The sequence below is a fragment of the Macaca mulatta genome, chromosome 11 (genome assembly GCF_049350105.2).
Source record: "Macaca mulatta isolate MMU2019108-1 chromosome 11, T2T-MMU8v2.0, whole genome shotgun sequence".
Classification (NCBI taxonomy): Eukaryota; Metazoa; Chordata; class Mammalia; order Primates; family Cercopithecidae; genus Macaca; species Macaca mulatta.
In genome coordinates this window covers 11,128,200-11,140,174 of record NC_133416.1, presented here as the reverse complement: position 1 = coordinate 11,140,174, position 11,975 = coordinate 11,128,200, and the positions used below count along the sequence as shown (strand labels likewise).

General features: G+C 53.4%; 1 protein-coding gene across 12 annotated transcripts in view; it reads left to right on the top strand.

Annotated features, from left to right (window-relative positions):
• The window catches only part of DDX11 (DEAD/H-box helicase 11), a 33,186-nt gene that overhangs the window by 7,314 nt on the left and 13,897 nt on the right, over window positions 1-11,975 (top strand). For all 12 annotated transcript variants that reach the window (XM_077953582.1, XM_077953583.1, XM_077953580.1 and 9 more), the window contains 9 exons: window positions 3,034-3,282; window positions 3,802-3,888; window positions 4,186-4,343; window positions 7,133-7,178; window positions 8,112-8,219; window positions 8,442-8,529; window positions 8,923-9,131; window positions 10,724-10,876; window positions 11,846-11,892. In XM_077953582.1, the coding sequence (XP_077809708.1) occupies window positions 3,034-3,282; window positions 3,802-3,888; window positions 4,186-4,343; window positions 7,133-7,178; window positions 8,112-8,219; window positions 8,442-8,529; window positions 8,923-9,131; window positions 10,724-10,876; window positions 11,846-11,892 (1,145 nt within the window). The remainder of the gene's footprint in view (window positions 1-3,033; window positions 3,283-3,801; window positions 3,889-4,185; window positions 4,344-7,132; window positions 7,179-8,111; window positions 8,220-8,441; window positions 8,530-8,922; window positions 9,132-10,723; window positions 10,877-11,845; window positions 11,893-11,975) is intronic.

The window sequence follows — 11,975 nt, the reverse complement described above, 5'->3', positions numbered from 1 at the left end:
ATGGTCCACTGCATGGATCATTCGACCTTCTGGTGTCAAGTGATCCTCCCACCTCAGCTTCCTGAGCAGCTGGGACTATAGGTGTGCACCATCACACCTGGCTAATTTTTTAATTTGTAGAAATGAGATCTCACTATGCTGCTCAGGCCGGTGGTCTTAAACCCCCAGGCTCAAGCAGTCCTCCTGCCCTCCCATAGTGCTGGGATTACAGGCATGAGCCACTGCACCTGACCCCTTTCACCTTGGTTAGCCTGACAACCCATCTTCTGCCTCTCAGATCTTTCCATCTCAGTCTTCTGCACTCCAGGCTTCCGCGTCCTCTTCCTCTGCTCAGTCTTTAATTGTCGATGTTTCTGGTTCTATAGCCTCATCTTGTGTGCACTCTCTGGGAACATACCCTGTGGCTTTATGACCTTTGACATTCTTCTGTCTTCTAAATCATCTTCTGAATAGAGTGTTTTCTCCTGTCCTGGGTGTCCTGCAGGCCACAGGAGCAGCCATGCTGTAGGACACCCTGAGTGGGGTTTTTGTTACCTGTTGTACCTACCATGCCCTTCCCCGCCTTGGATGCACAGGTGCCCCCACCTTAGCTGCCTGAGATACTGTTTATCCTTGATAGTCACCTTTTAAGCCGTGTATCGCTCTATGAAGTGGAGTCACCATTACAACTTGGTGTGTGCTGTGCCTTGTGTAACACCGCAGTTCTGGGAGTCCTCGAACCTGGAGTGCATGCTTTGCAGGGATCTCTGATGCCCTCGAATTGTATGTTACATGTGGGCCTGTGGCCTCTTACTAGGGGCTCTGCACCTTTGTGTCCTCAGCTCTGAGCCCCATGCTTGCTACAACCAGCAGGTGTTCAGAGTGAATGAATTTGCTTATCTTGGCATAAATCATTTAACTGTGTTATCTGGGACGATACCCCAGGAAGGTGAGCCTTTGGTTATGCATCCTTTTAACATTTTCCAATCTCAAAGTTTTGTGGTCTCATTACTGGATGTAGAAAACGATGGGCCTCAGTTATTCTTTTGTTGTTGTGCCGGAGTGTACCCACGGTTGTTTTTGAAAGATAACTTTGACCATGCCCTCAGGAACTTCCTCAGCTCACTTTCAGATGGAGGGCACTGGCTTTCTAACCATTGTGTCTCCCGGCCCAGTGACAGCTGAAGCTGACTGCTTCCAATGTCACAGGCAGCACGGAAGAGCCGCCCCCCAGGTGCTGCTGGGAAGTGCCGCCTGGAACTCTCTGCCGTTTACTTTCTGTCAAAAGCTGAGGGAAATGGTACATACGGGGCTTTTGTAAAAATATGGGATCCATCCATTTGTCAACAGTGTCATTCTATCCTATCCCAGGGCCCTTCAAGATTCTGATGAAAACTAATAGATCCCATATCCCAGAATAATGCTATTAATAATTGTATTATTATTACTTAATGATAGCAAAAAGTTAGCTCACTCCAACCGCTCACTTGTTATTTGCCAGGCAATCCTCTAATCCAGAGGATTTGGCCTTTCATGTGTCCTGCTTGCACCATTTCTATGAGGAGGGTGCTACTTGCACCATGTCCTGCTTGCACCATTTCTATGAGGAGGGTGCTACTGTTGCCATTCCCATTTCTGCACTCGTGGAAACAAGCGTAGTGAGGCCAGCCTGAGCCACAGAGCTGCAGGTTGGGGAGGCAGCTGGAACCCTGGCGCCTGGCTGTGGAGTTTGAGGCTCTGACTCCTGTGCTGCGCTGCTGCCCCAACCCTGGTCAAACCAGGTATTTCACCCCGCCCCGGATACTCTGAGAACCCCTCCGGGTTCAGCAGGCTGGAAGAGCTGACTGCCTGCAGCAGAAGGCATGGACTCCTCCAGAGACTCCCCTGAGCTGAGTCCCCCTGTGGACACCAGGGCCACCTCCTTGTGGTGCTCCCTGAAGGGTCCTCTCTGGAAGAACTGTATTGGTTCCCTGGAGCTGCCGGAGGGAAGCTTCACACACTGGGGCTTAAACAACAGAAACTGATGTCCCGCAGCGCTGGAGGCTGGGGGCTGAGATCAAGGTGTCCGCGTGCCTGGGCCCTTCTGAGGGTCGCAAGGCAAAGATCTCTTCAGGCCCCTTTTCCTTGGCTTATAGGTGGCGTCTTCTTGGGTGTCGTCACATCGCCTGCCTTCTGCGCATGTCTGCATCCACGTGTCCCCTTTCTAATAAGGATATTCGCCCTTCAGGCTGGGGCCCGTCCCAGTAGTCTCATCTTAACTGATTACATTTGCGATGGTCCTATTTCCAGATAAGGCCACATTCTGAGACACTGGGGGTTAGGACTTCAACATAGGAATTTGGAGGAATACAATTCAATCAGGCTCACAGAAAATTCTGGTCTTAAGTCAAGAGTAGTGTTTTCCAGTCTGTGTGCAGAGGCGCACACCTGTAGTCCCAGCCACTTGGGAGGCTGAGGCCAGAGAATTGTGTGAGCCCAGGAGTTCCATACCAGCCTGGGCAACATAGCAAGACCTCCTCTCAAAAACAGACAGAGAGAGTGGTGTCCTCTAGAGTGATTAGTTTGCTTTAAAAAATAAAAAAATAAAAAAACATGTAAACCCTGGCCCTCGTGACTCATCATCCTGCATCTGCATGAAGGCTGAGTGGCTGCTAGGCTCCACGTTGGCAAGTGCATGGGATTTCTTGCTTAGCATTTGGGGGCCTTAATTCTTTTGGGGGGCTTTTTGTCTAATGTCTCAGCTTCTAATTTTGTGTGATATTTACATATAATCTGATAAACTGCTTTAAATTTGTTTTCAGAACAGTAAGCTGGATAATTAAAGAAGCTCCTTCCTGCTTCTTGGGCCCAATTTTCGTTTCTTCCTTCTTTTCTGTTTTTCCTGGCTATTCTAATGCTAATTTCCTTCCTTTCCTTTCCTTTCCTAGGCTGGTCTTAGAGCATCCTCTCATATGTACAGCCAGACCTTCTTTCAAGCTTTTAGTAAAATGGGGAAAGGTCATGTGGGAAGCTTTGTTGTTTTCCTGTTTCTGAAGATCATTTTTCTTTCTGCAGGGAAAGTCCTTAAGTCTTATTTGTGGAGCCCTCTCCTGGCTCCGTGACTTTGAACAGAAGAAGCATGAGGAAGAGGCACGACTCCTTGAAACTGGAACTGGCCCCTTACATGATGAGAAAGATGAATCCCTGTGTCTGTCGTCTTCCTGCAAAGGGGCCGCAGCCACCCCGAGGCCTGCTGGAGAGCCGGCCTGGGTGACTCAGTTTGTGCAGAAGAAAGAAGAGAGGGACCTGGTGGATCGACTAAAGGTGAGACCAGGGGTATCCCGAAGTGGGAGTGATGGAGGAAACATGGCTTCAGCGATTGTTCTGGGGCGATTCCGAGAATCAGGTAGTGTGTGTTCCTCTGCCGTTGCCGTGCCTCTCAGCTCTTCATCAGCTCCTTGGGTCGACGGTGCTGCCCTGGTGCTATCTTTTTTGAGCTGGAGGTCAGCAGGCCTTCTCCACATAACGAACTGTCGGTTCCCATTTATTACTCACCTGGGAAAGGACCTGTTCATTGCCATTGGCAACGTGGTTCAGTGGCTGCAAATGGATCTGATGGAGAGCGTGTGGCTTTGGGAGGAGTGTGCAGCCTTGCGCAGTGAGCAGCGAGGCTGGGACCTGCGGGATTGAGGTCCTGGTGGGGGATGCGGCAGCCCTTGAGTGCTGGTTGGGGAAGGAGAGCTGCCCCAGGTGAGGAGGCGCCGGGCTGAGCCGTCCAGACTCCTTAGGAGAGGCCTGGTTAGGGGCTTCCTGGTGATTTTCCTTCATGTCTGCCTCCTTTAGGCGGAGCAGGCCAGGAGGAAGCAGCGAGAAGAACGCCTGCAGCAGCTGCAGCACAGGGCGCAGTTCAAATATGCAGCCAAGCGCCTGGTGAGCCTCATTTCTTGGGGGGCAGGATTATGTCCAGGCAGGGTCGCTCTGCTTGGAGGCTCATGGATGCGTGGCCAGGGCCTCAGTCTCCCCTCCATGATCCTCACTGGCTATGTGCTCCTGTACAGGAGCTGGGCTGTGAGTGGTTGAGGCGTGGATCCTGCGAGTAGACCTCTCTCCAGCCAGGCAGCCAGGCCCCTGTGAATGGGCGTAGTGTGCTTTGTCTCTGGCACGTGGGAGGCGGGTACTGGTGCTGAGACTTCTTCCTCCCTCCCCACCTCCACTCCTCCCGTCCAGAGGCAGGAAGAAGAAGAAACGGAGAATCTCCTCCGCCTCAGCAGAGAGATGCTAGAGACAGGCCCGGGGGCTGAGCGGCCGGAGCAGCTGGAGTCTGGGGAGGAGGAGCTGGTCCTTGCCGAATACGAGAGCGACGAGGAGAAAAAGGCAGCGAGCGGGTGAGACAGAGGTGGCAGCGCTACCCTGCCCCAGGCCAGGGGACACCCTTGAAGACAGCTCTTTCCCTCATGCCACAGATGCCGTGAAGCACCTGGTGAGAGGCATGGTGGCCTCTGCCCTCTGCTCTAAGCCGGGTCCTTCCTAGGATCCATGAGTGCCAATGGCTGTGAGGACAGTCACTGGCCTGGCCTGTGTCCTCTCAGCTGTCCTCACGGCAGCTCAGGCAGGGCAGGAACATTTGGATCTGTGCCTTATACACAAGGAGGCTGCAGCCCCACAAGGGGAGACACCTTGGCTGAGGCCACAAGCCTCGACAGTGGAGAGCTGGGCTGGAACTCGGCCAGCCTGGCTCTAGATCTCAGGCTCTGAGGCAGCTGACTGCGCTGGGTAACCTGTGAGGTGTCAGCCGTCAAGGCGTCCTTAGCCTGAGCTTTTCTTCTCCCATAAGGCCTCTGTTGGTCTAGACTTGAGGTTTCCCCTTGATGAGCCATGAGCTGCTGGGTGACTTAGCCCTGAGCAGGCCACCCAGGCCGTTTCGGGCCCACAGGATCCCTGGTGACAGCCCTGTTCCCATTCACACTGGAACCTCACCACCATCCCTGAGTGTCTGCTCTGGGTGTGGCATTGTCCAGATGCTGTGGACGTAGAAGGGAAGAAGACATGGAGGGGACAGTTAATAGACATGAAAACAAATAGCACCTATGTGAAATCAGCGTGTTTGCCTACAAGGAAAACCAAACGGTGATGTGGATGGGATGGGGGGCTGCACCTGGTGATGGGTCCCGTGTGTCCCCTGGCCACCGCATCTGTCAGAGGGTAACTGCAAGACCAGAGACCTGTGGATGTTCCTGAAGGTTCATCCCCGGCCCTCACGGTCTGTCTGCAGGGCGCCTTCTGACGCCACCTCCAGCCTCCCTCCACCAGATGCCAGCTTCCCCGCTGCCCTGACCTTCCTCCAGCGTGCCAGGCCGTCCTCTGTCCTGTCCGAGAATTTGCTCATGCAACGTGCTGTAGCCAAACACCCTTCCTTCCTCCCTTGGCAGATGTCTTCCTTTCCTTTAAGGCCTGGCTCAGGTGTCATCTGGGTGGCCTCGGGTGTCAGCTGCTCTGTTTTGCTCACGCACCCGCTTGTGCTTCTGTTGTTGCCTCCTCTCCCTGGCTGAGCTCGAGCTGCTTCAGGCAGGAACCACGTCTTTATAGTTTTGTGTTCCCAGAGCTGACCCAGCGTTTGGCGTAGGGGTGTGCTCAGTAAAATCGAGTTGACATGAATGAGCAGATGCTTCCTCGTTCCAGTCCAGTAGTGTGATTCCAGGCTGCCCATGCGGATCTCGACTTCTGCCCCTGCCCAGGGCAGAGACCACCGTGCTGCTTTATGCCTCACTGGAGAGAGGGTCATAAACAGCTTGTGCTCCATGAACCCTTCCTGCCCGCCTCCAAGGTCGTGCTTCTGCTCCCTCTCCACTTCCTTAGAGCCCGTGAGGACAAGGCAGAGAACTTTAGTGGACGTGGAGGTGGTGAATATTACAGGAACAAAGTGCTCCTTCAGGTCTGGGCAAGAGCCATGGATCCTGTAGGTCAGCTTCCGGGGCTTCCCATGCCCTCGCATTTCAGGAGATAACGTGAGCCTCAGAGGACCTGAGTTCTGAATAGAAAATTTTTGCTGTTCATTTCTTCACACACCCAGCCGCTCACTGAGCTCCTGCTGGCTTTGTCCAGCATGCGGCATAAGATTGATCCAAGCCTTTAAGATAGAGCTGCCTGCCCTTTAGTGACCATGAAGCCAAACCTGTAATAATTACTCTTCTGATAACCCAAGGCAATTGTGTTCTGTTTTGTTAGAAAGGAATTTCGAGGTGAACAAAAATGTTTTCTTTTTGTGTGATGTTCCCATAGGTAGTGTGTGCCTGTCAGATGGTTTTGTGTTTCTGAGGAGTGTAGACTAGTAAAGCTGGCTCAGCTTCAGGCCATGGGATGCAGGGCTGGCCTCCCCACCAACACCCAGTGCTGATCGGCTCTTCCTGCATTGCTGGAAAGGGCAGACTGAGGCGCTGACAGAAGAGGTGTAACTGGTCATAAGTGAGAGCGTCCTCTGTTCGCTTGGTCAGTCAGTTGTGGCTTCATCCAGGAGATGGCCATGGGGTTCCTGCCGCATGCCAGGCTCTAGGTGAGGCCACAGGGACTCAGCAGAATCAAGGCTGACCTGGGTCCTCCCTCGTGGACATGACAGTCTGTAGGGAGATAGACTGAGAGAAAGCGATTTTGAATGAGGTAGGTGTTAAGAGCAGGGGCCATGAATCTGTGTCAGAGCAGCCAGACCTACCGGGGAAGGTCAAAGGCGGCTTCTTGGAGGAGGTGACATTTCTGCTGCTATCTTAGAGTTGACTGAGAGCTGGTGAGGGGAGACAGCATTCCAGTCACAGAGCATCCAAAGGCCTGAGGTGATGAAGAGCAAATATCCCCCCTGGGACCTCAGAGGGGTCCAGCTTGCCGGAGGGAGGGCAGAGAGGAGAGCAGCCTGCCATGACCCCCAAGGCTTCCAACTCAAGACTTGGGTTGGGGGTGCTGAGCCCCTTTCTCCTTTTTATATTTCCCCACCCACAGACCTAAGTGGCCATGGGAGGCTGGGGTTGGCATTTGCCTGGGGGAGTTTCTGAGCGAGCAGCACCTGCTGCCTTGGTGGAACCCATCGCTGGGAATGGCCAGGGCTCATCACCAGCGCTCAGCAGATGCTCAGTGCACTTTGCTGAGTTTGCTGAGAGAAGACTGTTTTCTGTTCTGTCTCACACAGAGTGGATGAGGATGAGGATGACCTGGAGGAAGAACATGTAACTAAGGTAACACGAGTGTCCTCAGCTGGTGCTGTGTTGGGGCCTATGGGCTGGGCCCTGCACCCCCGGGGAGAAAGCTGGAGTCACTCAGCTGCTTCTCACCCTTCTCTCCACAAAAGAGGAGATTCCAGCACTTGGACTCTGTGGCTTCCCGGATGCAACCCTGGTCCCAAGTTGCTCCCTTGGCCAGCTGCAGTGGACCCTGGAGACCTTTCCCGGGTTCGGGGCCTGGGGAGACCTCTCCCGGGGGCAAGGCCATGCTTGCCACGCCAGGGCATCGAGGAGCAGCTGTTCAGGGCTGAAGTCTGGGTGGTATGGGTAGGACAGACATGAGTGTCCTACCCTTTGGGGTGCTTCTCCCCTTGTCCGTGTTCCGATTTGCGTGGAGGGCTATGGGTTATGTGTGGTCTGACATCTCCCATTTGGTTTCATTGATTTATGACTTTTGTTTTCTGTCGGAAGTAGGTATTTTCTCTGTATTTTTCTTGTTTCCTCCCTTCACTGTTGCCTTAGAGGAGTAGAGAGAGGGTATTCTGGTCAGCCTTCCTTTCTCCCTTTGGGGGATGTGTGTGACACTCCCCACCCACCCCCACCGACAACCCACCCTCCCCAAGTGGGGACTGTTTGCAACGGGAGATGGTCACCCGTGTGCTAAGATTGGCCAACCCTCCAAAGTGGTTGATTAGAGACTGGATATGACTCGTGGAAGGAGCTGCCTTTGGGGCATTCCCTTGAACTTCTGGAGCTGTGGGTGACTTGGGAACCCCTGGGTCCCTCCATGGATGCCTGATGTGGGACATCACGGTCCTGCCTCAGCTTTGTGCATTTGGAGCCACTCCCTTTCCCTCAGCCTCTCAGGCCCTGGCGTGCCTTGATGTTACAGAATGCCGTGGGATGTTTTGCTTCCCTCTTTGAAGCACCTTTGTTTCTCTCTGCTAGATTTATTACTGTAGTCGGACACACTCCCAGCTGGCCCAGTTTGTGCATGAGGTGAAGAAGAGCCCCTTTGGCAAGGATGTTCGGCTGGTCTCCCTTGGCTCCCGGCAGGTAAACAGTGGCCAGTGTTTCCACCAGCGGCCATCCTGCTCCTTTCCCCACGGCTTTGTCCTCGTCCAGGCCTGGGAGACCAGTGCGAGGAGCAGCCCCCTCCCTGGCCTGGCCGGCCCATCGCCTGAAGGCAAAGGAGAGGCGGGGCAGGTCCACCTGTGTTGGTTAGATGTCATTGAGCTGGCACCATCTCTTTGCCTCTTTCTTTCTCCTTTGTTGCAGAACCTTTGTGTCAATGAAGACGTGAAAAGCCTAGGTTCTGTGCAGCTTATCAACGATCGCTGTGTGGACATGCAGAGAAGCAGGCACGGTAGCCATCGGGACCATGGCGTAGCCGCAGGCGGTCTGGAGAGAGTGAGGCAGGGGTGGCAGTGACCGAAGACCATTAAGTATCTTTCATAGGAAGTATGGCAGAGGAGACCCCAGTTCCTTCCTGAGGCCCCTCTCCTTGGGAAAAAGTGTTCCTAGTCTCTGGGTCAGTGTCGGGGAATCACTGGTTTGGAGATGATTTTCTAAGCTCTTTCTGGAGAACAAAAGTAAAACCTTACTAGTGTTCCAGTGAGACCACTGTAGGCAGTACTTGGGAGGGTCCTATAGACCCCACCCCATGGAAGTGGGTCTTAACATTACGGAACCCTCTGTTGGGCCCATGGACAGTTGCTGTCCTCTCTCTTTTCTCTCCTGGTGCCTGTGCCACCCTCAGAGAAGAAGAAAGGAGCTGAGGAGGAGAAGCCAAAGAGAAGGAGGCAGGAGAAGCAGGCGGCCTGCCCCTTCTACAACCACGAGCAGATGGGCCTCCTCCGGGATGAGGCCCTGGCAGAGGTGAAGGACATTGAGCAGCTGCTGGCCCTTGGGAAGGAGGCCCGGGCCTGTCCCTATTACGGGAGCCGCCTTGCCATCCCTGCAGCCCAGGTGAGGGCCCTGCAGGGCCGGAAAGCCGCGCTTGCTCTCACTGTGGTCTAGGACATGAGGGGAGTCTTCATCACACTGTATTTTGGGGGATGCCACCTACCGTGTTCAGACTGACAGTACCTAACCCATTCTTTCCTGATGTGTGAGTTGGAGGTGGCGCGTGGGATCCCTTGGGGGCTCCAGGCAACAGAGCCAATTGGCATTACTGGGGATAGTATTTAGGAGCCAGGAAGCATGTGCATTCCTAGTGAAACCACAGGGAGAGGATGCCAGGAGCTGAGAAGAGTGCGGTACTTAAATCTGTTTACAGATGGCTTTCCAAGTGATGCTCCCAACTTCCATGCCTATCATGTGATGGTGCACGTCAGCGATGGAACCATTCAGTTTTCCTATTTTTCATTTTTGTTACCAGAAAGCTTTCCTAACATACACCTACCTTGAAGCACGTGAGAATACTGTCTTTTCTGCCTCAACTTCTCTTGATTTTTAAACAGAAGGAAGAACTGCTAATGTAGCAGATCAAAAATAGTATCTCACGGTTCTTTGGTGGGTGCAGTTCCACTAGTTTCTTGCTACTTTAATTTGAGTGACTTTGGAAACAGGATATCACTTGTGGAAAATGCTGTATAATCCAGAAAAAATTTAAGGTTTTAAAAGATTCGGGGAACTAAGTAACCATTTTGCACGCAGCTGAATGCTCACCAGCATACCTGCTGAGCTGTGTGGGCGCTGGCAGAGAAACGGGGGGAAGCTGCCAGGCCCCATGATGTCCCAGGCCTTCCCTCCGGTCTGTTTGCCTTTAGAGCAAGATTAGTGCTGTAGGCATTTATACACAAATATCCTAATATGGCCCCAAAATCTTTATGATTTTTGAATTTTTAAAGCACTTTGACCATATTTTGCTTTTATGTTAATAGTATTCCAGTGAAATTCTATGCATGGGGACACCGGAGCCCAGAAAAGTTAAGTGACTTATTTTCTCACCAACCATGAGTGATGGAGCCATTCAGTTTTCCGGTATTTCACTTTTTATATGAGTATTCCTTTAACTGGAAACTTTCCTAACAACAAACACCTAAAGATCTGCAGAGTTGCTTTTATTTTTGTTACCCGAGCTCCACTCAACCCTCACTTGAGATTGGATATATCAACCCTATTTTGCAGATGAGGAAACCAAGGGTCAGAGAGGTTAGACAGCTCTTCCAGAGTCACACAGCTGGGAAGTAGTAGCTCCAGGAGCAGAAGCTGGGGCCACTTCCTGGTGCACCAGTGGTTTTCAGGTGTTTTGCAGAAACTCGGGGGCTTCCGGGGCGACCTTAAGGACATGGACAAGGCTAAGCAGGGGTTCCCCTCACCCAGCCTTGCCCTTGGTTTACTCAGGAGTCGGACCAGCCCGTTTCCTGTGTTTCATATGTTGGCGTTTCATTTAAAGCTCAAGGAAAGCTTGTCCGTTGCTACACTCTATTTTTCGAATGTTGCTACATAGTCCAGGCAGGAAATAGAAGCACTCACATCAGGACCTCAGTGTCAGGCAGGCAAGGCTCCTGCAGGGGAGCCCCGCCCTGCTCAGGTGGCCTCATCTCCCCTCCCAGCTGGTGGTGCTGCCCTATCAGATGCTGCTGCATGCTGCCACTCGGCAGGCTGCGGGCATCCGGCTGCAGGCACAGGTGGTGATCATCGACGAAGCGCACAACCTGATAGACACCATCACGGGCATGCACAGCGTGGAGGTCAGCGGCTCTCAGGTGTGTGGGCCTCCCCTCCCCGGGCCAGGGCCGCCCTGAGGTAAAGGGACTTGCATGGTTCCTCCAGACACCTGGGCCAAGAATTCCTTCGGAGGTGGGGCTTGCTAGAGGGTGCATAAGTCAAGGCAGTGACCTCACCGGAGGCTGATCATGGCTTTCCACTGCATCCTGGGGACCCCGCTACGGCAGAGTGGCTCATTTCCCTGCACCTTACCTGCCCCCATGCTCCCGAGTCCCTCCATCCCTGGATGCCAGCAGCCAGCTCTGTAAGCCAAGGAGATGGCATGAGTGAGGCAGAAGTCCCCTCAGGATTGGATGTTGTCGTTACTGCAGTTGCCTGGAGGGAATTGAATTGAGGAATGCTCAAGATCAGTGCAGGCTCCTCCTGCCGACCTGTCGTGCGCCATGCATGGCACCAGGTGTCCCTGGTCTTCATGCTAACTCTGCCATGGGGGTGGTGTTCCTGTTTTACATTGAGAACTTAGAGATTCAGACATGGTCAAGCTGTGTCCTAAGGTCATGCAGCTCATGAGTGTGGAGCTGGGGTGTGCCCACTGGTTTCTGACTGTGAAACCCCCCACGACATCCCACCAGCTCTGCTGACCCGTGCCTGGGTTGAATTGAGGCCAGGATGTGATGGTGACCTTGAACCATCACTCTGTAGACTCCAGGTCTTTTCCCAACCCGGTGGAAACTAGCAGGGGATTCCGTACTTGAGGGATTCAGCCTCTTGCTTTTCTCTAACCCACAGTGGACGCTGGAGGAAAACTTCCCTTCCTTCCCCTCTCTCTTAGCTCCCACCAGCCTAAGGGCTGTGGAAACCCATACCTTTTGTCTGCACCCAGCCCCCTCTCCTCCCTCTGGTGGCTTCCTGTGTGTCCAGGGCCAGCATCTTCTAGGCGAATCTAAGATGTCAGCAGCTCAGCCCTTGGCTGCTTGCCCAGAGCCTGGTTTGTGTTCTTTCCCCAGCTCTGCCAGGCCCATTCCCAGCTGCTGCAGTACATGGAGCGATACAGGTGAGATGTAACCCTCTGAGGTAGTGGGACAGTCCCTTGGCAGCCCCCTGCATCGGCCTCAGAGAGGCAGCACTTTGGTTCCC